General features: G+C 44.9%; 1 protein-coding gene and 1 long non-coding RNA gene across 2 annotated transcripts; one reads left to right on the top strand and one right to left on the bottom strand.

Moving 5' to 3' along the window:
• Nucleotides 1-749: 749 nt before the first annotated feature.
• On the bottom strand, nt 750-22,810 carry CHAF1B (chromatin assembly factor 1 subunit B). Its single transcript, XM_058523074.1, has 14 exons — nt 22,785-22,810; nt 21,610-21,781; nt 21,025-21,157; nt 19,345-19,462; nt 18,866-18,969; nt 15,665-15,761; nt 13,956-14,040; nt 12,334-12,427; nt 8,551-8,620; nt 8,364-8,455; nt 5,701-5,863; nt 4,466-4,897; nt 2,136-2,230; nt 750-1,564 (listed from the first exon to the last, which is right to left on the bottom strand). Exons 2-14 carry the CDS (start codon nt 21,733-21,735, stop codon nt 1,473-1,475), a joined length of 1,701 nt encoding a protein of 566 aa, XP_058379057.1. The 5' UTR covers nt 21,736-21,781; nt 22,785-22,810; the 3' UTR covers nt 750-1,472.
• On the top strand, nt 21,713-25,590 carry LOC131392860 (uncharacterized). The gene is made up of 2 exons (XR_009215797.1): nt 21,713-21,796; nt 25,460-25,590. It is a non-coding gene; the product is annotated as an uncharacterized LOC131392860 (long non-coding RNA).
• The last annotated feature ends 768 nt before the right edge of the window (nt 25,591-26,358 follow it).

Here is a 26,358-nt window from a genome sequence, read left to right as displayed (position 1 = left end):
TGCCCCAGGACCAGTCAGGCCAGACCTCTGGAGGGCGGACAAGGCATCAGTATTTTTGTCAGCTCTTTGGGTGATTTCAATACACTGGTCAAACAGACACTATTTGACATTTTAAAATATCTTCATAGTGAATGTGACCACACCTGCATTATTACAACCATGCACGTATTCACCTTCCAAGTCTCTACACTGTAAATTATCCCTAGTTTGCCACTTTCCCATCTAAAAAGGAGGCAAACTCTTTTTCTGGTTAACTTGGTTGTGGATTAAGCAAGAAACGGAAAGAAGTATCAAATTCTTTTCTTTGCTGCTGCTGACTTGAGTTCAAAAGAGCACCTTCTTCCACTCCTCAGCCCTTCTTATCAGAGACTTGACTGGTGGGTCCTGAACTCTCTTTGATCTCTTTCAGATTGGGAAGAAAGCCTTGGATGGAGAACCTTCATGACTCATCATGTTCATTGTGCCCAAGTGACAGGCATCGAGCATCATGAGATTCAACTCTAATCCCCCTTTTCAATGAGATGCAGCAGCGCAGTGTCTCAACTGGGGTTCCACCCAGTTGCCACAGGCCCACTAGCCCCTCTCCATCATACTGCCCAGTGTCTCCTGAGCCAAGAGAAGACTCCACGTATGACTGCCTCCTCAGCGGCCAACAACTGCACTTCATACGTCTCACATTTACTCCCAGTAGAGAAAGAGAATGTGTCCTCACCCTAGCGACCGGAGAAAGCAAAGGCAGAGGCATAAACTGCTAAGTCAAGTTACTATTTTTGCTCTGAAAAATCCATCTAAAAAGTTAACCTATTTGGATACCAAACTGTATCTAAAGTAAAATCTCAACTCGTCTCCATTTAAAAAAACAAAAAAAATTGTGAAGAAGGAAATATACCAAAACAGCAACAAGGGTTCCTTCTGGTGGTGAGATGATAGGTGAGTCCCATGTCCAAGCTGTTTTTTTCTACCTCACTCTACTAACTTTCTAGAATGAGCATTATTTCCTTTAAAATCAGAAAGCAAACATAACAAACTTCCAAAAATTAATCAACTATTTAGAAGCTAAACCTAATAATCATTTGAACACTCTAAAATTCAACAGAATAAACCTTCTCAAATTATTTTCTAATTTCAGCGTTAGAAGTTCACCCATAAAGTGTCTGTACTTTCATGTAAATATTTCAAGGGAAGATTTACTGATTTTCACACCAGATAACGTGGAACTGCTCCAGTTTCAGAAACTCATCAAAAAGAGGATTTAGTCTATTAAATGTTCTCATCTCTGAGGTAAAAATGTATACTGAATACCAGATATTTCTGGAGAAAAACTGGTCATGTATATCGCCTGTTACAGAGATCAATTTACGAGTGTCCGCCAGGCTCTGTCTGATGGTCTCAGGTGTCTTCAGCCTAACCCTCTTCCCTGTGCGCAGGGGGGTCCCCAGACCTGGTAGCCTTCAAGCACAAGACGGGTCTCCTCAAGGGTCCAGACCCTGGGTACTGTCTTTGTGTTCACGGAGTCTGGGCCGCTTTAGCTCCGGAGGACTGCCCTGAGGGTCTCCAGGCATCTCTGAAACAGCAACACACACAAGGTTGGCAAGTAAGAGAAGACTTCTTTAAGAGCAGATGCTAACAAAACAAATTTTGTGCCCAGACAAGGAACTGAACTGGCTGGTGAGGTCCTATGTGGATATAAGGGGAAGGATCTATACCAGTGGTTCTCAATCAGTGGTCATTTTGCTTCCCAAGGGATAGTGAGCAATGTCTGGTGACATTTTAGAGTGTCAAGAGTTGGGGGGGTGGGTACCGGCGTCCAGGGATGCTGAGAAACATCATACAATCACAGGACAGCCCCCACAACAAAGAATTATCCAGCTCAGAATGTCAACAGTGCCGAGCTGAGAACCCTGATCTGTACCATCTCCTGGACCCACCATCTACCTCACAGTGAGGGCTTTCACGGGAAGGTGGTCTCCCTGCTGAGAATAACAGGCAGCCAATGAGTTTCAATGATGGGTCTAGTAAGATGCATCCTTGCTTCCTCAGAACTGACTTAAAATTAGGTGGTGCTAATTTCCAAAAGAACAAAGAGAAGATACCCTATCTTTTAATTATATTTAACCAGTAACAGTATCACTTACCTGATTGAATTTCTTCTGTGGAAGGGGTGGAAATTACACTGGTTGGTACAGAATTCGGTGGAGTATCTGTCTTTAAGGGTATTAAGTTTATTCTCCTTGATTAAAAAAAAAAAGAAGTAAATGGGTACACGGCTCATTAGTGTCACAGGAATTGTTTATGTATGATACCAAATTTCAAAACTGCCCAAAGGAAACATTTAAAATTTTCAGCTGATCATATCATACAAGGCAATAAATCTAATGTTAATGTTCCCACTTATTTAGTAACTAAGGATTATGTTCACGTAATAGTTAAACTATCACATTTATAATAGTCAACTTAGACCCTAACCTATCCACAAGTTTCAAAACCTGTGTTTTGCTAACTACCAATGGTATGCTGAACACCTGGCTGGATGCTGCACATATAAGGCCGTCAGACATGGTTTCTACTATGGAAAGCTCCAAAACATAGATAATTCTTTTTTAAAATCAGTCTTAATTTTCAACAACTATTATTTAAAAAAAAAAAATTACAACTCCAAGAAGCTTGCAAGAAATTAACAGGGGGGAAAACTTTAATACCAAAAATATTTCAAAGAACACTTCCCTCACCTAAAAACAAATAGGAAAAAAAAAAAAAAGAAACCATAACATTGCTAGTCTGCAGAAAGAAATCAGAGATTCAAAAAGAGCCGAATACTACACCTAACCTTTATTATGGATCTGCCAATGAACTCATGTGGACACAGCGGAGAATGTGAGAGGCGACAGTGCCTCCATTGTCTTCCGTCACCACCACCCTTTCCTGCTGCATCCCCTCCCCAGACCACCTCCCTCCCCAGTGTAACTATCTGGAAGGTTAGGAGGTGGAGGGACTGGTGGAGAAGGCAGTGCATAGAGTCAGAGGGGATAACTTCCCTCTCAGTTCCGCGGGAACGAAACCTGGCGGTAACGGCTGCTGAGTGACAGAGGACTGTGTTGAGCAGCACCAGCAGGGAACTCAGGCAGGTTTACAAACCAGACTGACGTGAGCAGGAAGAAAACAACCGTGGCATCACCTGGAAGGGTTATTATAAGACCAGACATAGCTACCACGAGCCAGTTAGCTGGATGTGGCACAACCTGCCTCAAGATGCTCCTTGTATTCCTACCTCCTGTGAAGTACCCGTTACTGTTCCAGGCAAGAGAACATAGGTAAAGAGTGGGAACACGCTTCCTGCCTTAAAGGGGCTTATAATCTAACAGGGGAATGTGATGTGATGTGTTGTGACAGAGAAAAGGGCTGAAGGGACATCCAAAGGGGTCTTCCAGGAGGACTGTAGTGTCACCAAGGGGAGCAGAGGTCCAGGGCTTCCCAGATGAAGGGAAAGGCACAGAGGCTCCAGGGCGGACTGTGCTCTGGGAACCCGACTTTAGGGTCAGGCTAGAGATTAAGGCACAAAAGGCGAAGGAGAGTGAGCAGCCACAGTCCTGGATGGCGGGCTGCCACCAATCCGTCCACGTGCCGTGCACACGCGTCTGGACCTTATCCAACAGGTAGGAGATGGGGACCCACAGAGGTCTCCAAGCAGGGAAGTGGCTTTCTCAGATGTGACATTAAGAACTCTCTCTGAGGATGTGGAGAAACAGGAACCCTCATACACAGCTGGTGGGAATGCAAATTGGTGCAGCCTCTATGGAAAACGGTATGGAGATTCCTCAAAGAATTAAAAATAGAGATGCCCTATGATCCAGCCATCCCACTACTGGGAATCTATCCAACGCACCTGAAATCAGCAATCCAAAGAGGCTTATGCACCCCTATGTTCATTGCAGCATTATTCACCATAGCCAAGAAGTGGAAGCAACCTAAGTGTCCCTCGACTGACGATTGGATTAAGAAAATGTGGTATATATATACAATGGAATACTACTCAGCCATAAAAAAAGACAAAATCGTCCCATTTGCAACAACATGGATGGGCCTGGAGCGTAATATGTTAAGTGAAATGAGCCAGAAAAACACTGTATGATCTCACTCACATGTGGAATATAAACCAACACATGGACAGAGAAAACTGGACTGTGGTTACCAGGGGCAGTGGGGGTGGGGGTGGGGGGTGAGGGGTGGGCACAAGGGGTGAAGGGAGTAATATATATGGTGATGGACAAACAAAAATGTACAACCCAAAATTTCACAATGTTAGAAACCATTAAAACATCAATAAAAAAAAAAAAAAAGAACTCTCTCTGGCAGCAGTATGAGTACTTGCTATGTGGAATTTCAGCTGTTAAAGGTTGGGGGCTCTCAGTCTGTATTTTGTTTGTCAACCGCAATAACAATTTCCTCTTCCATCAGAGGTTCTTACCGGGGTGTTGTCTTGCTCCAGGCCTGCAATGTGTTCAGAGTGACCCTCCGGGATGGGTGGGCCTTCATGTTTTGACTGCTAGGCTGCAAGGTCTTCTCCTCTGAAGATCCCGACAAGGAGCTTCTGGCACCAGGAGCCGTCGCGGGGGTGTCCTTGGCTGCTGTGGGGGCTGGAGACTGTTTCACCTGAGGGGGTGGTGTACTGGGACTGCTGGGGTCTTGGGTTCTGCTGGCGGGCGTTCCCTCTACCAGTCTGGGTCCCGGCGAAGACCCCTGGGGTGTCTGACTCTTAGTTTTCTTTGCTGTATCAGGAGTTCTCATGCTCAAAACTGGCTTCTCTTTCAAAGGTACTCCAAGTTCATCCTTCTCAAACGTCACGAACGAACAATAACCATCCGTGGAAGAAATGGCCAGGAAGGCCCCGTCGCTGGACCTTAGTTCCCAAAACAGGAGAAAAAGTTAGAAACTTTACCAAAATCTACGGGCCACTCCTAACGCTCTCATTACTAGTTAGAAAATGGAAGTTCAAGCAAAATCACAAGCTTTGTTTGAAGGCAAAAGTCGGGAAAAAATATGACTAAGGAAGGTTTATGTGAGCTCCTCACTCGCACCCTTTCCTTCCCCAGCACCCCCTCGATCTTCTAAGGCACCACAACATCTCTGCACTGTCGTCAAAGTCACCTGAATAAAGGTGAGATGACCTGTTCTTCCACGATAAAAAGAAAATTAAAAGAAGAGAAAAAGAGCAAGATCTGGATGAGGGGTGGGCCGGCCTTGGCTGGAGCTCGGCTGGGCCCAGCAGGCAGTGGAAGCTGAATGGGGATCCAGGGTGCTGAGGACCTCAAGCAGAAAGGCGAGTGCAAGGTGACACCTCAGGACAGGCACGGTTCTGGGGCCACTCCTTTTCTGGGCAGCAGGCGTGGGCTTCCTCTCAGAGGGCCTGGCGAGTCCCCAAATGACCCGGGAGCCCACGGGGCTGCCCTCAGTGTATGAGAATTAGATGAACCCCACAGGGCACTCTGAAGGGCATTAGCACCCACTGCCATCACAACAGGAAGCAGTATTGTGGCAAATTAGAAATGGCTTTCCTCTTCATGTTGATTCCTTTAAAAAATTGGTAAATAAGGGCCAAAAAAGCCACCAGTGGTGATGAAAGGCCCCCTGACCAAGGGTCTCCTCCAGGGGAACGTGCACTGTACCTCCTCCATCCCCCTTCCATCGCCACTGGCCACTCACCAGGAGACGTCACTCAGGGTGTGGTAATGTATATTAGACACATAACCAAAAGGGAACAGCTGCTGGGTGTCGTACAAGAGCACGGAGTCTTCGGAAGCCACAGCAAACACCAACCGGTAGGGCAGGCTCACCAGCTCCATCCCCGGCTCCTGTGAGGGTCTGTCTGCATGGGGGCAGCAGGGACAAAGAAAGGAAAGTCAAACAAGTGAAAACAGAGTTCCCGAAGGAAACAAATAACAAATTCCCCCCAAAAGCCCTCTCCCAGGAGACATAAATGACATAATTTTACTCAAGACTAGTTTGCTATATGCTTTACGAAAGAATTCAGCTCGGGGACGGCCTGGTGGCGTAGCAGTTAAGTGCATGTGCTCTGCTTTGGCGGCCCGAGGTTCTCAAGTTTGGATCCCGGGCATGGACCGATGCACTGCTTGTCAAGCCATGCTGTGGCAGCATCCCATATAAAAGCAGAGGAAGATGGGCACAGATGTCAGCCCAGGGCCAGTCTTCCTCAGCAAAAAGAGGAGGATTGGCATCGGATGTTAGCTCAGGGCTGATCTTCCTCACAAAAAAAGAAAAAAAAGAATTCAGTTCTGTTATTTTATTTATGAATAAAGGAGAACCATGCATGAGCCAATGAAGACACCATGTGATAATCCAAGAATCACAGGCACCCGAGGTCCCAAAAGAAGAGAAGAGAAGAGAAAAGAAAAGATGTGCGAATGAGGCAAGTCAACCTGAGGGGTTGCTTTCTGATAACGAAAAATAAAGGTCACGTGGAAATGTCTTATCAAGAGATGTTTTAATGTTCTTTCAAGTTAACTATATTCATTCACATAAAGGATTAAAACGTTAAAACAGCTTCTGCTTCCAGCCATGGAGTAACAGGGCCTGACCATTAGGCAATGAAGGACAGTGATCCCTGAGAGATGGGAAGCAAATGAGGCAACTCCTACAGCTGCCTCTGCTCACTGCCTGGAGTTTCCAGGCCCAGCAAAGGTGGACCCAGGCAGTGCCCAGCAGCCGCCCTGAGCTGAGGAGACGGAGCTGGGAGTCCACACAGGCCAGGGCAGCTGGGGCTCACAGGGTGGAGGCGTGGGGACGGGAGAGCTACAGAGCCCTGCAGGGCCCTCTGAGTCCTCAGCTGAGGAAATGACCCAAGCCTGGAACAAGGACTACAGGAAAGAAAGAGCAGTCCCTGAAGCTCACACAGCCAGAAACAGTGTGTGTTCCCACCAGCCAGAGTGGAAACTCTCCTGTTTCATGGGGCATCGATTAGGATACTCGGAGGGCACTGCCTCAGTTGTGGGGAAATTAGCCCCGGACTAAATGCTGCTATGATCCCACCTAACAAAGCTTAACAGCAAGACCCACCAGAAGCAAACGTGTCCCAGTAACCTCACTGCATCCCAGAATAAAGCTCAAGAATACTTACAAGCATAAAAATATATCCAGCATCCACTAAGGTAAAATTCACAATGTCTGGCATCTAATAAAAAATTACCAGGCATGTAAAGAAGCAGGAAAATATGACCCACAATGAGGAGAAAAAAAAATCAATCAAAGTCAACCCTTTGTAAACAAAGACATTAAAAGAGTTGTTATAAAAACTATTCCACGTGTTCCAGAAGCAAGAGCAAAGACAGAGCATGTTAAGTAGAGACACAGAATATCTAAGAAGGACCCAAATCGAACTTCTAGAGATGAAAACTATAATGTCACATGGAAAATACACTGATGGCACCAAGGGCAGATTACACAGCAGAAGAGATTAGTGAACTCAAAATATAGCTGTAGAAGCTATCCAAAATAAAACACTGAGAAGAAAAAACACAAGTAAACAGCATCAGTAAGCAGTGGGATAACTTCAAATGGCCTAACACGCATGTAGTTGGAGCCCCCGAAGAGGAGAGAGAGGGGATGACAGAAAAAATATTTGAAGAAATAATGGCCAAAATCCCCCAAATTTGATGAAAACTATAAGCTCATAGACCTAAGAAGCTCAATGAACCCCAAGCAGAAGAAACATGAAGAAAACTACACCAAGGCACATCATAATCAGATTGCTTCAAGCCATTGATAAAGAGAAAAATCTTAAAAGCAGCCAGTGCAGAAAAAAAAAGTTAAAAAACAAACAAAAATCCAATTCATACATAATTTTACTGCAAAGGAAATCAATAATGAATGACATTCAACCTGCTTTGGTAGAAAAACAAAACTAGTACTTTTATTCCTTTAAAGTGGTTTTAAGCAAAGAAAGTGTATTCTAGACAAATGAAAAAAAAAAAAAAAATGACACAGGGGCCAGCCCCATGGCCTAGTGGTTAAGTTCGTTGTGCCCTGCTTTGGCAGCCCTGGTTCAGCTCCCGGGCGCAGACCTCCACCACTCGCCAGTGGCCATGCTGTGGCGGTGACCCACATACAAAATAGAAGAAGACTTGCACAGATGTTAGCTCAGGGCGAATCTTCCTCAAGCAAAAAAAAAAAAAAGAACACATATTTTGGTAACATCAGTCTTTGCTCCAGCTCTTAAGAGTAATAACTAAACTGAACCAAATGCACATACTCACCTTTCCCACAGATAAAATAAAATCCAAATCACCACCCCCACCTGGTGACCTGCCCCAGAGGGAAAACATAACACAACCACTGTGCTTCCAGTATACCTGCTTCCAGCCCTGGCCTCAACTCAAAGTAGACCGGACAGCAGCGAACAGCAAGCGTGGCTTTTCCAGGACATGGAAGATGAGCAAGAGGCCTGAAAGATGAATCATGGTTTTAGGAAAAGGCACCTTTACTCAACAAAACCAAAAAGAAAGGATGAACATTTCAAATGTGTCTTCAATTGCATACCTTTTAAGATTTTTCCTGGAGAAAACATAAGTGGTATTCGTTACATTTTCACCAGATTCCACACACCCAGCTGGGGAAGCAGGGAAAGGAGGGAGAGGAAGGAAAGGCAGTGTTTTATTAAACGGTTCACCAGCAAAGACCCAAGAGCATCCAATTCTCGTTTGGAAAATATTTTTCCCAATAGATGTATTCCCTGGACAATGTTTTTGTGACTAAGGACAAATACAAACATCTCATCACAGTCTGGGCTCAGCCCTTACACCAACTGTACCTGCCTATCATCTCACCTGAGTGTCACCTCACCTGAGAGGCTCAGTCACCCCAGAGCCTCTTCCAGGCCTGGGCAGCAAGAACATAAAGTGGGGAGCCCTTGCTACAGAAGACCTTTGGGAATCCAGCCAATTCCTGCTGGTGGAAGCACTGTGACGAGATGCCCCTGCTCTCTGTCCCTGGATTCCGACCTCAGTTGGCATTCAAAGGCTGAGACTCGGGTCTTCTCCCATCTGCCTGATGGAGCCAGGAGGCTGCCAGGAGACCCAGCCCTCTGCTGAAATCTCCAGCCCTGCAGAAGCTGACTTTGCTCTGGGGAGCAGCCCACATTTGAGAGCTATTCTATACTCACCCCAGGATGCACTTAAACCAGGTCAGACCCTGTCAGAGAATGACCATCAAACACAGTTGCTCTTGGAAACATCTCCCTGTTTTATGTTAATATTTCTTGATACATATACACACATATATAATCTTCCATGTGACCATTTCATGTCTACTGGGGAGGGCAGTAGACAGTGTCAATAGTCTTTCTACCCTTTTCCCATCTCACTCCATCCTTCCATCCCCAAGTAATCCATTTGAACAAACCATGAAGTCATTTCTCTATTTCCTCCATGCTCACATAATCATTACAACCAATTATAACTCAATCGCATACATACTCATATGGTGGGGGTTTTTCCAGTCTGTTTTACAAAATGGGGTATTATTTATATTTTTCCTTATTTTGCTTTTCTCAGTCAACTACTCATGAAAGTTAACTTGCATAGCACTAACACATTCTTTTCTTAGTAGCTGCCTAATATTCACTGGTATGAAAATACCATTTCATTCATCCATTCTCTGTTAATAAGTATTGTTTTTGTTTTTTTACAACTATAAGCAATGCTTGCAATAAACATCCTTGAACATATACTCTTACATACTATGTTTTCATTTCTTAAGGAATTGAGTCTCCAATGAGGAACAGATTGGCTGAAGGGTACATGCATTTAATGGGTACCAGACTGCTTTCCAAAAAGGCTGTAAAAATTCACATTCCCACCAGCAATACCCACATTCCGCATGCCCATCAGCAATAGATACTTTCACTTTTTTCCAGTCTGAAAAGAATAAAGAGATACCTATTGTAGGTCACTTTAATTTGTATTTCCCTGACTATTATTGAGTTTCTGAACCTTCTCCCATGTGTGCTGAACACGTAGATTTGCTCATCTATGAACTGCCTTTTTGTACCTTTCACTCATTTTTTTCTTCTGGATTTTTCTTTTCTCATTTTGTTTTTTTGCTCTTCTTGTTACTTTGGAAGAGCCATTGTATGTGACGTGTATTAGCTCTCTCTTTCCTGTACCATAAATATTATTTTACAGATCCATCATTTGTCTACTGATTTTACTTCTATTTTTTGCCATACCTAAGTTCTACATTCAAATACACTCAGATAGGACTATCATTTAAGAGCTTCTGGCTTTCCCCATTCCTAGAATGTCCTCCTAGATTTTCTTGCAAGACTTTTATATTTTTACCTTTCATATTTAAGTATTGAATTCACCCGGAATTTCTTTTTATATATAAGCTAGAGGTCTCATTTAATTTTCTTCCAGACAGCTGGACATTTCAGCACCATTCACTCAATAATCCATTCTTCCCACTGAAATACCACCCAGGTCATATACTCAGTTCCCTTCTATCCCAGGATCTATTCCTGGATTTTCTGCTCTGGTCCACTAATCTATGTTTATTCCTATACCAATACCATATTAATTTGATAACAGTAGCGCTACAGTATCTTCTGACATCTAGTCAGGCAAACGCCTGCTCAAATATTATTATTTTTCATATTTTTTGACTATTCTCCCAAACAAAGCTGAGATGTCATCCAATTAAAACAAAAAAACCTCTAACGAGATCCTAATTGGAAATCAATTAGTATGTTAATTTTTAGAACATGAAATATCCTTCCATTTTTTCAGAACTTGTTTTATAACCTTCAATAAGACCTTCTAGTCTTGTTCATAAACGCTTTGTGCCTTTCTTATTTAATTTTTTCTCATGTATTCCCATGTTTCATGGGTTACGCACTGTTACATGAATGGAATAATTTTCCTTTTTACATTTTAAGTACTTATTCTAGTGTAGAAGATAAAGATTTTTACGTATTTCACAACATCAAACTACCTTATCAAATTTTTTTTATTCTGACAGTATTTGTTAAATCTCTTGGATTTTCTAGAAACACAATCCTATCACAAAGTTTTATCTCTTCTTTTCCAATCTTTGTAATTTCATTTTCTCATTTTCCTGCATTTAACACCACAAAGAATAACAATGGTGATAGCAGACACGCATCTGGTACCTGATTTTAACTGAAAATATTTTTAGAGCTGAAATTTAGTAAAGGATTAGTTACAGAGTTTAGTAAATAATATACTTATGCAACTACTTCTTTGTGGTCCTGAGACCCCCCGTAAGCCACTGTCATTCCCACATGTCCTTTCAAGCTTAACCCACACAAGCACGTGTGACTCCCACCCTCTTGGGCTCCCCACCCCCAGCCTGGCTGGAACACTTAGTGGCAAACCTGGCCTGTGCTCTCCTGTATGGCCCAGCCCTGGGCTGTGTCATCGTCTTCATACACAGGATGGCACCCAAGCCATGGAGAGCAGTGGACACTCTCCTCTGAGAACACCCTGGCAATAGCACTGCCCTGGCTGATCCTGCCTCCCTGTAGACAATGAACCTGTCTTGTCCTTGCTGATTCTGCTGACCTCTCAGATTTGACCACTGCCACTCCCACAAGCTATTCCAACCAAACTTGTCCCCGTGTCTAGATCATGTCACAACAAGCTGCTTCATTATTGAGGAGAATAAAAACGACAAAGGCACTTTAGCTTTAGAACTATGACCTCCATATACATGTCTAGTGAAAAAGCATTCATTAAACTTTTTTTGTGTGTGTGAGGAAGATCAGCTCTGAGCTAACATCCATGCCAATCCTCCTCTTTTTGCTGAGGTTGACTGGCCCTGGGCTAACATCCCTGCCCATCTTCCTCCACATTACATGGGACGCCGCCACAGCATGGCCTGACAAGGGATGCATCGGTGCACGTCCGGGATCTGAACCCGGGCCGCCAGCAGCAGAGCTCACGCACTTAACCACTACGCCACGGGGCCAGCCCCCATTAAACTTTTTTAAAAGTTAAGTTTATCTAAGAGGAAATGTCTCACCAGTCCAGTGGCTCCCAAACTTGTCTGCACGTTAGAATCACATGGAAATCTTTTCCAAAACTCAGGCCACACACCCCAAACCAATCAAACCACAACCTCTGGGGGTGGGACGCAAGCCAGTATTTATTTGAAGCTCCCCCGGAGGTTTCAATGCGTGCACAAGTTGGGGACCACCGCTCTAATCAGAATTCACTGCACTGAAACCAAGCATCACAAGATCGAGAGCAGAGACATCACCACTGCTCCATCGTGCCCTTAAATCAAAAGCTTTGGTAAACACACCTGGTGTGAGGAGCAAAGATCCATCAGGAGTAAAACTCAGTCTACGAAAGAACGACTTCATGCTGTCATCATGAAACATCCGGTAACTTCTCGCCTGTGGCACACAACGCTTAAACATCATTCCAAATCTTTACATTCACAATCAAGGACTGCCAATTCCTATATTTTTTTCTTTACATACTGTCATTTATTACTGACATAGTAAATGAAACTGAAGCATATTACAAATCAAATAATCACAAAAGACTGCAAGACTAATCATGAACTGATCACCCATTTTTGTTAAAGCTACGTGTGTATGTGTCTGTGTGTATGTGTTGTTCTACAATTAGTTTTTTAAAAAAACAACCTTGGGGCCAGCCCCGTCGCGCAGCAGTTAAGTGCGCACGCTCCGCTGCTGGCAGCCCGGGTTCGGATCCCAGGCGTGCACCAACGCACCGCTTGTCAGGCCATGCTGTGGCAGCGTCCCACATAAAGTGGAGGACGATCGGCACGGATATTAGCTCAGGGCCAGTCCTCCTCAGCAAAAAGAGGAGGATTGGCGTGGATGTTGGCTCACGGCTGATCTTCCTCCAAAAAAATAAAATTAAATTAAAAAAAGACAACCTCTGTAAGAACACACACCACGCTGTCATCAGTGTTTTGTCTGGAGAATGAGACTGGGAGAAAGCAGGAAGACGACTAGGAACACTCTGCTTGTTATCTGTGTGTATACATTTAGAATTTCCAACTGAATGAACACTTCTTAAAAGAAAACAATTATTAAACAGGCAATCATATCCTCTTTTCAAACAACATTTCTTGAACACCTACGTGGAACCATTCACTGACACTTTATAAGCATTAGGCATTTGATTCTCAAGAGCCCAAGGAACCAGGCATTACTCTCCTTGACGTGTGTGGCAGCTCCGCATCAGCCGGCTCACAGCCCACACTGCCTCAACTTGCCGCCCCAGGACTGGATTCCCACCAGTCCCTTTTTTGTTCCAGTAACCGACTTGCTCCTTTCACCTAAGTGCCTGCCTCAGTAGTCTGGATCCTTCTAGGACCAGGGTCCTATTTTCATTTGCCAGTTCTTTCAAAAATCAAAATCAGTCCTATTCCTGAATAGCAGCCCAATGTCTGGGTCTCTGCTGTCTGCTACCAGAGTTGTCTATCTACCCGCCAAGATGATGTACTGCCTGTGGCCGGACAATCTCATGCTTGACCCACCTGCCTTCCTGGTGCCTAGCGCTGGGATCCTCCTAGGTCAGCAATGCAACCCTCGCTGCACCTCAGAATCCCGGAGGCCCTGCAGACCTCAAGCCAAGGGATCACATCTCTGGGGGTGAGGCCCAGGCACCTATATTTCTTAATGCTTCCCAGGTGACTGCACAGTGCAGCCAGGGGTAGAAACCACTATCCTCCATCATCAGCTCTCCCCCGGCCCCCAGAGGTCCCCATTTCCAGACAGACTAGCCCACCACACTAACTGAGCCTTGACTGTCCGAGAGGAAGTCCTATTGTGGTTCAGGTGTCAGGTCCTGGAGACCAGTGATTCAGCTGCAAGATAGGGAAGAGCTCACGACTTCCTAAGTCTCAACTAAAGTACTGCTAAAATGACACGTCAAAATATTGCATACCTCTCCTTCAGCACTTATTCCAGACAGCATCTTTGAAACATTAAAAGCCACACGCTTCTTCTGTGTGCTGTACACCCTCAGGATCCTAAATAAAGAAGACAAGTCTGATTTATCTCTTCTAGTAAATGAATTACGTTTCACATAGAAACAAGGTATTACCAAAACTGATGATCGCTTAAACCATTCTCAGCCTGCCAAACCGTTGACCAATGACTTTCACACTTAACTGACTAATTATGACAGAAGCAAGTGTTAACAACCTAAATGATATCACTAATGAAGTGGGGAAACATGTCATCATTTCATTTTTCGTTGAATGTTTCGACTTCTCAAATTAGATGTACTTTAGGCCTGGCCTGATTTTTCAGGTCTTGGACATTCAGCCCAGTGGCAATTTGTTTATTTTGGGTTAAACAGTCTCACCCTCAGGGATTTGCAAGAGTAAAGAAAACCCCAGCAGGTAAATTTGGTTGCTGGTAATCCATATTATTCCCACTACCTAATCAGATTGTTTTCCTCCTAACTGCCTGATTAAAACACCTATGTATATCAGAAAATAAATGAAATTTAGAAAATAACAAGAGAGTCTATGAAAAATAAACACTAACTCTTCCATATTGCTTTCATTCCAGGGCCATCTGAAATTTGCTATAATTAAAAGTAGTTGAATAAATATTCAAAAGGACTATTTTGACTGATGAGTAATATGTCCAGCACCTCTGATTTTTTAATTCTTTGTTCTAAGAACATAATTAAATGCAATTATACCAGTAAACACAACAATAATACCTCTCTTCAACAAGGACAAAATATTTTATTTTTATATGAATTTAAATGGAGTCATTAAAATCACTGTAGTAGTAAACTGTAATAAAAAAATGAAATAAACAGCAAGCCAGCCCAGTGGTGCAGCGGTTAAGCGTACACACTCTGCTTTGGCGGCCCAGGGTTCCCTGGTTCGGATCCCGGGCACACACCAACACACTGCTTATCAAGCCACGCTGTGGCGGCGTCCCATATAAAATAGAGAAAGATGGGCACGGATGTTAGCCCAGGGCCAATCTTCCTCAGCAAAAAGAGGAGGATAGGCATTGGATGTTAGCTCAGGGCTAATCTTCCTCACACACACAAAAAAATGAAATAAATACTCCAACCCTACCGCTAGGTACCTCTTCTTGCTTAAGTCATATTTATAAAAGACTTTTTCTTTAAAAGTTGCCTGTGAAATTCAAATGCAATTCAAAGCTCTTTATAAAGTTTCACTAAGTACTAACTTTGTGTAAGGCACTTGCCCTAATTAGTTTCCAAGTTCTTTTTTTTTTTTTTTATAATTTTATTTATTTATTTATTTTTCCCCCAGAGCCCCAGTAGATAGTTGTATGTCATAGTTGCACATCCTTCTAGTTGCTGTATGTGGGACACAGCCTCAGCATGGCCGGAGGAGCAGTGCGTCGGTGCGCGCCCGGGGTTCCGAACCCGGGCCGCCAGCATCGGAGCGCATGCACTTAACCGCTAAGCCACGGGGCCGGCCCTCCAAGTTCTTATTATGCTGTAATAATAACAGTAAAACAAAATGCTTTATATGAAAACAAAAACAAAAGAATCAAAGCTAGACTATGGTTTATATTGGTTAAGTTATGATAAAACTATCTCTGCAGAAAAATTTCAAGCAAATAGAGGTGAAGACAACTTGTCAAATACTAACGTACCTGTCACAGCTCAGGGTAGCAATATATTGACCCAAAGGATCCCAGGTTACTCCTTGCACATAACTTTTATGTTCATTAAAAATTGAGATCTTTTGTCCTACAAATAAAGCACACAACAGCATTACCAAAACCTACTCAAGCACAAAGGGTATAAACTACAGTTTAAATAAAATTCCTTTCTACCCTTCCACCATTCAGCAGGCAGGAACTGAGAGACTCTGTGTCAGGCTCTGGGGACACAAAGATGACTTCACACGGCTCCCACTCCCGAGGAGGTCACAGCTTAGTGGGAGAGACAGACCCATGAGCAGGTGAGCACGCTACAACACGATACAGAGAAGGAGGGACAGCTAACAAAGCAGGCAGTGAGGGTCTGGAAGGAGACGAGCTCCGAGTCTAGTTCTCCAGGTCAGGCGAGGTGAGGGGGTCAACGAAGGGGAGAAGAAGGCATTCTAAGCAAATCCGCGGGGTAAAAGCTTGAGCATATGGAGCAGTGATAAGTCACCAAGAACTGCTAGTGGGTAAGGTGGAAGGCCAAGGATAGCAAAACAAGGAGGAAAGAGGGATGTGTACAAGGAGAAGGCCCTGGGTATTCAAGGCATGGGCCAAGAGGAACATACTTCAGCAAAACCCTAAGCTGGGAAGTGATCTGCACTATAAAGATGAAACTGAGGTTTCCAAAAGAGCACAGAAAGTGTTAGGAGGTGGTGTAGAGCAGGTGAGAGAGGAGGGCCGGAACCAGGGCAATGCTACCAGGAATGGAAAAGGGACTTTGGGGGAAATATTTACAAGATGAAACCAGTTGCACAAAGGATTACTTGGATAAAAAGAGGAGGGAGTTAGGAAGCCTTGGCCAGTCTTACAAAAACAAAACCCAAAACCCTCTTCTCTGAGAGTGGTCTACACTCACTCACTCACTCTCCCAACTCTCTCCCCTTCCATTCACTCAATCCGCTGCATTCAGTCCCCACTGCCCGCTAAAGCTGCCCGTGACCCAGAGATGGAAAACGCAACACACTTGAGGTCCCGGGTTGGGGTTTGTCTTGGTAGTAGGTAAGATGGAAGAAAAGGGTCCAAGGGAATTGACGATGTTTATAAATGATCATCTGGGAAGCAAGCTGGATAGAGGAAATAAGAGAGGCCAGAAGGGGCTGACAGACTAGGAAATAGGGGGCTCAGAGGACCTGAGGGCTCTAGGAAGAAAAAGAGCAGAAAGTAAGGGTGTCGAGAGAATTGAAGGAGAAGGTTCTGGTGGGGGAGCAGGACACCTGATTTAAGATGTCATTGACAGAGCAGTTAAAATGACAGAGGTCTTCAAAGAATCCCAGCTAAAAGAACTGTGGACTGATCGACACGACAACTCTGGATTAAGGAAAAGTTCTTTTTAAAAGGGCTATCTTGAAGACTATGACTCAGACTTGGAAGGAATTAAGGTGATGGGCACTAGAAGGAATCCTAACATGTGAAATTCCTTAAATAAAAATTTACTGACTAAATTTTGCCTATGTTACATATAGAAAAAAAACCCTTTACAAAAAAAAAAAAGACAGAGATCTAGGATGTGACCTTGATTTCCACACTCACTGCCAAAACCGCTCCTTCTCCCCGTGTCCCTAATCTCAGGAAATGGCACCAACGTTCACCCAGTTATCAAAAAGCTTGACGTTACGACCAACGCATCATCATCCTATCCGCTTTTTCTTCACATTATATCCTAACCAAACCCTTTCTCACCCCTTTCATCACTAGCACCCTAGCCCAAGCCATTATCACCTCTCTCTCCTGAATTACTTATATCCCACTAGCAGGTTCCCTCGCTATCTCTTGTGTTCTCCAAAGACAGATTTGCCACGTGCTACCCAGAGACATCTTTTCAAAACATAAATAAAATCAGATTACTCTACTGCTCAAAACCCTTCAGCAGCATATGCTGTCACACTTCAGATGCAATCCAAGAACCTTCCCACGGCCTACCATGCCCTGTGGCCTGGCCCCCTCCAACTTCAGTTCCTCCCTCCCTCCCTCGCATGTACTCCATTGATCTCCCATTCCTTGGGTACAACAAGCAACTCCCACCACAGGGCCTCTGCACTTGCTGTTCCCACAGGCTGGAACACTCTTCCCTGAAATAATTCCCTGATTGCCCTGTAACTCTCCAACCCCTTCACAGCACCTACCACTACCCGACAGTATACCGGTTTGTACATTCATCTGACATCCCACTAGAATGTAGCCATTTTGTTTGTGTATTTTTCCAGCACCTAAAATAATGCCCAGCATGCTGGCAGTGTTCAAGGTCATTACAACTGGCTTCAGGGGGTGCTGGATGGACTGTCCACACGACGCTGAAATTATCCAGGACAATGATCAGATTTGGGGTAGAGAGGAAGACAGTGACACTGGTCCTCCGTTTTGCTGAATGTCAGGACTGATTAGAAACAGCCTGACAGAGATGAGGCAAGAGAGAGGATGGTTTAGCTGGATGGCACGGAACTAAACACAACAGAGACTTCTACAGAGCTGATGAATAGTGGACTGGTGCAGTGCTGTGGCGAGAGGAATGCCACTCCACCTCCAGACTCCCTGCCCGGGCGCTCGGGGTGGGGGAGAACCAGCAGCCTGCACATTAGACCAGAGAGGAAGGGATCCAGGAGAAAACATCAAGCTTGAGGAAAGGACTGCAGGGTTGGTCAGGCATTAGCCACTAGCGGCTTTTGGCACTTCACTGCTATTTTTACACAACTTCTCACATGTCTACTGTCTCCCCAACTAGAGAGCAGGTTCTTTAAAACCAGCAAAATGTCCGTGCCCTTCCTTCATCTCCTAAAATGGAAACCTGATCCTTCTTACCCCACCAATGAGCACACAATGCTCCGTTAATTATAACAACTTGCTAATCTTCCCGAGATCCTGAGCTCCACGAAGGCAGGGATCAGCCCTGTCCCCTCATGTCTGCATCTCCAGGATGTAGGATTTACCTTGCTTCACGACACCACTGTTAAACTCATACATTCTGATTGGGACCTTTAAAACCAAGTTGGATTCACGGCATATGAGGCTAATCCCTAACCCACTGAGGCTACCACCTACTTTAGTTCACTAAAGAAACTCTTCTTGTTGCCTTTAAAGGTAAAGCAGGTTCGGCTTTTTAGACACTTAGAATATTCCTTCCCCAGATAATAATAAAAACACATCAGCTACCTTTACTGACATCCCATATGATGGCTGTGTTATCCACAGAGGCAGAAGCCATTAAATTTCCGTCAGTTGCCCAGCAAATATCATACACATCTTCTAAGTGGCCCCTAGAATCCAAAGAGGAAAAAGAGGAGAAAAAGCAATTCTTGTCTCAAGGAGAGAAAAACTATCAAAAATTTAAAGGTAAACTCAGGGACCATACATGAGAATGGGATTCTACAAATTTCCACTGGAACTGTTATAATCTACCACCTTCAAGGATATTTGTGTCTATAAAAGCGATTCAATTTTACTAAGAAAAATTTTATAGCAGAAACTAAGAAAATCGATTTTAATCATGTTTTTATCTTTTAAAACTATTCTCTTATTTCTGTCTTGCATAAGTAAAAGTTTCAAGTTAGACATAAAAGTCAAAATGCATATCAGTTAAATGCACTCAGATGGTAAAGATGAATCACTCCCGTGGTCCCTCCCCACCTTACCTCAGGGTTTTCACGACAGTCCAGTTCTCCTTATTCAGCTGAGCCTCGTCCTCGTCCTGAAAAGCTATCTGTTCTGGCTCCTTGTTATCATTCACCTTCCACAACAGAATGACAGCATCTGTGGAGCGATTCAGTTAAAGACAAGGCATCCTTTATTGCATCTTCCTTCATTTCTGGAGTTTTAGAGTACTGAACAATATTTACGTTGTTCAATAGACACTATGGCCACGATGATTTATTTCCAAGAATTTGCACAAGGAAAATAGGTTTGCCTTTGAACCAAAACAAAATCAAACTCATACTGGATCAGAGCTATGCACAGCCACCTTAAACAGAAGGGTCCCAGGCCAGCCACTGCAAAGCAACTGACTACCTTAACAAATCTAAAGGCATAACCTATAAATGGCTGAATAGGAAAAAAACAAGGAGCCACCAACACAAGGGTTGTCAAATCGTTCCTAGCTGTGTAACTTTCAGCAAGTCACTGTCTTGATGCCTCAGTCTCCTCACCTGTGAAATGGGGATAATAATGGTATACCTACCTCATAGGGCGGTTGTGAGGATTAAATGAGTTAATATGCATAAAGCACTTAACAACACGATGCCTGACACACGGTAAGCCCATAGATGTGTTAGCTATTAATACCATGTACGCAATAGATACCTTAGCCTGATGTCATCGATTGTCTGAGCCCTCTAACTCCCTACATTGACTCCACGCTCACCACATAGCCTCCTGACCATGACTCAGCTTCCCTTTGAGGAATGCCCACCGGAGCAGAGTGAATGAGCCCGTTATAGGGACACACGCATTCTCATTCTAACTTAACTGGGATTCTGGGTGTGTACCCTAGTCAGGGAGCTTGGCTGAGACGAGATTGGCCCCGACAGATGGACACTCTGTGTGTGCAGACTTGGACTCCATTCACAGGTTTCTGGGCCTCCAAGGCCAAAGGACTTTGCAAAATGAGGGCTGCCCTATGCAACCTTGCAGAAGACAGCCTGCCAGCCCCCACCAGGTGATGTTCCCACTACACACACAAACGCGCGCGCGCGCGCGCGCGCGCACACACACACACACACACAGGACATCACAGCACTGAATTCAACCATGTCTCTTTTCCTCCTTCTGCAAACAAAATCTGAGATTTGTTTTATTTTGTACTAACTTCTAGACAGTTCTAAGGTTAAAACATGGTAAAAAGATTTACTTTTTCTATATAGTTTTATGCCATTTAAGCACAAGAAGCATATATGAATCAATGCACTCCCACCAAACAAATACATTTTATAGGGCCATTTAGACGATACTCCCTAAGCCAATTAATTAATTAATTATACAGAGACACAGAACGGACTGTGATCACTACAGATACTAAACTAACAATCACACAAGGCCAGAACAGTTGCCTTGGGACTCTGAAAGAACGGCAAGCACCCTCCTACTTGTCTCCAAACAGCCCGGTGGGAGCAAGTGGGAAAGGGGCCACTAGCACACAAATCTTCTCAGTTTAAGCTTGCTGTCCTCCACACCTCACACTATTATTTTACTAAATTATAGATTGAGAGGGTCAAGCGACCTCTAAAATAAGAAAGCAGATCCAGCTCAAATCTCACTATTTAACACGAGACACAGAGGTATCTGGTTTCTCAAGAATTCTGAAGTACAACAATACTCACCATCTCCTCCTGATGCTAAAATTTCCCCATTTGGGGAAAAACGCACGACATTGACGGCTTTGGTATGGCGAGCAAGATTGGACAAAAATTCTACAATGGCCTTTCCATCTGGCCCTTTTTCTACCTTCCAGATCTGTTGATACCAAAACATTCATTCAGAGAAACATATTATGAGCACCTATCATATTGTGCATATTAAAACAACACTATGCTTATTTTCAGGAAGAAAATTTAGCTTTTCTTTTGAAACATAAAATGAAGGAACTTTTATCTGAAACATAAACCAATAGTCCCATTGCCTGCATCCTCCCTCCTACCACTGTTTACTGCATTTTGTTCCCCAATAGGAATCTGGCTCAGGATTCTAAAATAATAGGCATCCAGTTACATCAATCTAGGGAACATTATCCAGCAAAGAAAGCTGCTCTCTTTTGCTTTCATTGTTCACTCAAGGCCCTGAGAATTTACCCCTCTGGGCTAAATAAGGAAGTAGTTGGAGTTTGTTGCCGTTCGTTTTAAATAAAAGAATGGAGAATGCTGCTTCAATCATGCTTCCCTGTGCCTTTCTATCTCTGCCCCATTTACCCGAACAGCGGTGTCCACCCCTGCGGAGGCCAGTCTGTGGATCCTCCCGGCGGTGCCATGCTGGAAGTCCAGGCTGTACACCGGCTCCTTGTTGTGCCAGGCGATTTCGCAAGTGATGACTTTCATCCTCCTGAGTCTTGAAGCGCCAAGAAAATTCCTCGCGCACCGTTTTCTTCCAAAGACAGAGGTAAGCTGAAAATTGTTGGTAATGAATTGAATATTATAGCAGGACAGGTTTATTGAACGTTTATTATGAACCAGGCAACCTGTACACCATTAAAAAATACACGCCGTACTGGAAAAGGATGTTAATGCTGATCTCTAAAGTTACACCTTGCAAGGTCCACCTAAAATGCTTCGCTGAGCCGTGGCTGTTAAGTTTATTCTTCTGCTACACCCGGAAAAGCAAAATGGAACACCCAGAGCAAGGGACAGGGCCCGGCCGCTCAACCGCCCCCGGAGCGCCTGGAGAGGCAAGGGCCCCGCCGCCCGGGGCATGAGGCTGCCCGGGGGACGGGGCTGCAAGAGGAGGGGGCCGCCCGGAGGAGGGGGCTGCAGGAGGAGGGGCTGCCCGGAGGAGCGGGCTTCAGGAGGAGGGGGCCGCCCGGAGGAGGGGGCTGCAGGAGGAGGGGGCCGCCCGGAGGAGGGGGCTGCAGGAGGAGGGGCTGCCCGGAGAAGGGGGCTGCCGGGAGAAGGGGCTGCCCGGAGGAGGGGGCTTCAGGAGGAGGGGGCCGCCCGGAGGAGGGGGCTGCAGGAGGAGGGGCTGCCCGGGGGAGGGGGTGCCCCGAGGGAGGAGGCTGCCCGGGGGAGGGGGCCGCCGCAGGGAGGAGGACGCAGGGATTGGAGGCCGGGGCCGCGGGAGACCCCCTCCTTCCCAGGGGCGGGGCCGCCCGGGGCAGGGGGCCGCCAGAAGGAAGAGACCGCCCGGGGGAGGGAACCCCTCCCTTCCCAGGCCGCACGGCACGGGGCGCTCGGCCCGGGAAGCCGAGACCGGGCCTGGCGGGATGGAGGCCGCGCGGGGCTGGGGCCTGGGCGGGCACCGGCAGCCCGAACGCGCGCTACTCCGGAGCTCTCCCGGGCCTCCGCGGCCCGCCCTCAGCGAGAGCCTCTCGTCCCCACCCGGAGGGGCCGGGAGCCCCGCAGGGACGCCGAAGCCAGTGCCGGGGAAGCCATACCTGCACGAACACGGCCAGTCAGCGGCGCCGCCACCTCCCGCCGCCGCGCGCGCCGCTTCCCGCGCGCCGCAGGCCCCGCCTCCGTGTGGGCGGGGCTCCGTGGGTGCTCCGCCTCCTAGTGGGCGGAGCTACAGGGCGCCTGGCCTGGACGCAGAGGGGGGTCCAGCGCCGCTGAGTCGTCGGAATCAGGGCTGCCCACTGCCGGTTCACTAATTCCCTCCCGGACCGACGCACGGGGTGGAAGAAGGGATGAGTTCATCGATCCATTTGTTCAGTCATGTCTTCCCTTGTTGATTCATTCTTGTAGGAAACATTTACTGAGCATCTGCTATATGGTGGACCCTATGCCAGCGCTGGATACACAGTGGAGAGCAAAGCCTACTCAGACTACCCTCAGGGAATTTACAGTCCAGGAAAAGGAAAAGAGCGTCCTATAGGACAGATGGGGAGGCTGTAACTCTTGAGACCTGACCAAGATTACCAAGTGTTTCACTGGTGCAGCGAATATATGAGAGCTGTAACCTATATCAGGCCCTGTCTTGGTCTCTGGAGTTTCAAACATCAATAAAACACAGAGACTGTCTTCGAGCCTCCTGTAGTCATGCACATAAATAATTATAATTAAAAAAATGTGAAAAGGAGCGTGAAAGGAACAGTGTGTTCTTACAGTTCTGAGGATGAGGTTACTTTGAATCTGAAGGCTCAAAGTTTGAAGAGAAGGGGGCATTTAAAACGGGCTTCAGGTGATAGTTTTGGTTAAGCAGCTCTAGGAGATGGGGATTCAAGCTAAACTAAGAAACTAAACTAAACAAGAAACTCACAGTTGACAATAGAGGCACAAAGCAGGGGCAGTGGGACAGGTGATGGAAAACGATGGATGGGCAATGACCCAGGAGCCTTTGGACGTGAATGAGCATGTCATATGGACATGTGTGTTTCAAAGGCAGTTTTAACTCCCATTCTAAGTTAACTGGACTCCTGGTTGCACACATTAGTCTGGGAGCTTGGTTGAGATGAGATTGGCCCTGACAGATGGACGCTCTCCTTGTGCCAACTAACAGCAGGTTTCTGGGCCTTCAAGGCCAAGAGATTGCAAAACCAGTGTTGCCCTGTGCAACCTTGCAGAAGACAGCCTGCCAGCCCGCCCCAGGTGATGCTACCACCCCCCTTTCCCTCTTCCCTCTCTCTCTCTGGATATCATGGCACTGAACTCAATGAAGTCTCTTCCTCCTTTTGCAAACAAAAGTTGAGATTTCTGGGCCGGCCCCATGGCTTAGTGGTTAAGTGCACGCGCTCCGCTACTGGCAGCCCGGGTTTGGATCCTGGGCGCGCACCGACGCGCTGCTTCTCCAGCCATGCTGAGGCCACGTCCCACATACAGCAACTAGAAGGATGTGCAGCTATGACATACAACTATCTACTGGGGCTTTGGGGGAAAAATAAATTAATTTAAAAAAGTTGAGATTTCTGTTTTTTATATATTGGCTTCTACAACGTTTTGGAGAGTTCATAGCTATGGGATTGTTCAGGTCCTGGATTGCTTACATTATACCTCAATTAGCAGATGTGGTTATCAACACTTTTAAGAAACAGAATTTAACATTTTAAAGTGAGGTTGTAAATCAGAAGGCAGAAATGGATGTAGCACAGATAATTTTCCAGATGGAATAATTTATCCATGAGCTTCCTAGAAGGCCAGGAAACAAATACCTCAGGATGCATAGCTTTTACTTGATAAAAGGAACATATGGGTTCATCTGGGGAGCAAACACTTCCTGGCACTTTTAGGAAAAAGAATTGACATGGATTCTTATATAAATGCTGGTTGATGCTTTTAGCCAGTTTTATGAAAGGTATAGGAGGAGGAGATGGTGGCCCAAGTGGGGCCCTGGGCTGGGCCAAATGTTTTCTCAAAAAAAAAAAAATAAAAAGAAAGAACGGTATTTGGTCGAGACCTCAGTTTTGCACCAGGCTGGACTAAAGAAGTTCTACTGTAAGTGATTCCAACTAGATGCCTCACCAACCACCAAACTTCAGTTTGGGCTCCAAGCATTGATTTTAGCAGAACTGCATCACTCCAAGGGGACCAATGTTATCTGGTCTCCCAAGAACATTTTTATAGTGAAAGTTAATATAAAAGGAATAAATCTTAACTTGGCCTCAAAAACAAAGACTTCTCTGAACCCACTTTACTCTGATTTCCTTTTCTAAGTGTGAAAACTCTGGAATAAAAATCTGAAGTCTGAATATGTACTAATAAAACATTATTAAAGAATAAAGAATAGTAAATAAGAATGCACAAACAATTTAATAGCTGAAATTGAAAGTTCAATACAGGGTTGGAAAAAGAAGTTGAGCAAATTTTATCAGAATAAAAAGACAGAAGAAAAATAGGAGAAAAGGACAGTTAGAAACCAGCACAGAATGCATAGGACCTCTGGCACAATGCTGGTGGAAGTATAAAATGATACAAATTGCAATGGACTGAATGTGTCCCCCCAAAATTCCTGTTGAAGGATAATCTCCAATGTGATGGTATTTAGAGGTGGGGGCTTAGGGAGGTAATTAGGTTTGGATGAGGTCATGGGGTGGAGTCCCCATCACGGGATTGGTGTCCTTATATAGGAGGATGAAGAAACTTGACTCTCTCTCTTTCTCTTTCTCTGCCATGTTAGGATACAGTGAGAAGACAGCCATCTGCAAACCAGGAAGAGTGCCCTTACCAGACATCAGATCTGCTGGCGCCTTCATCTTGGACTTCCTACCCTCCAGAACTGTGAAAAATAAATGTTTGTTATTTAAGCCACCCCGTCTATGGTATCTTTGTTATAGCAGCCTGAACCAAGACAAATACTTTAGGAAACTGCTCAGTAGTTTCTAATAAAGTCAAAGATATGCTTTCCCTGTGACCCAGCAATTCCACTCCTTGGTATATATGTAAGAAAAATGAAAGCAAACTTGCATGAGAATGTTTATAGCAGCTTTATTCATAATAGCGCAAATTCGAAAGAATCCAAATATCCATCAATAGAAGAAAAGGTAACCAAACTGTGCCATGTTCATACAATGGAATTCTATTCAGCAATCAAAAAGAAATACTGACACGAGGAACAGCATGGATGAAGAAGCATTATGATAAACAAAAGAAGGAATTATTTCAAGTGATTGGCAAACACAGAAACGTGATAATATCCCAAAGAAAGCTTAAACTTTCTCAGTCATCCTACGGCTAAAGTGATATTGATATTGTTACATATGTAAATACATACATATATGTTTATCTATATATTGGGAAAAGCAAATATATAATTATATTTTTGGGTTAGGAACAAAGATTTCCAGCAAAAAAGTCTAGAAATCTAGAAATATGAAATCTAAGAAAATAAATAAAATCTCTAAAATTGGCAATATTGGTATTCAATACATATTTTCTCCTAAAAAAAAAGGGCATGATTTCACTCATATGTGGAAGATAAACCAACACACGCAGATAGAACCGTTTGGTGGTTACCAGGGGCTAGGTGGGTGGGGGGTGGGCACAAGGGGTGGAGGGATGCACTTACATGGTGACTGA

This window comes from Diceros bicornis, chromosome 27 (assembly GCF_020826845.1).
Source record: "Diceros bicornis minor isolate mBicDic1 chromosome 27, mDicBic1.mat.cur, whole genome shotgun sequence".
Lineage (NCBI taxonomy): Eukaryota > Metazoa > Chordata > Mammalia > Perissodactyla > Rhinocerotidae > Diceros > Diceros bicornis.
The sequence above is the reverse complement of the archived record's forward strand: the minus strand, read 5'-3'. Positions and strand labels throughout refer to the sequence as shown.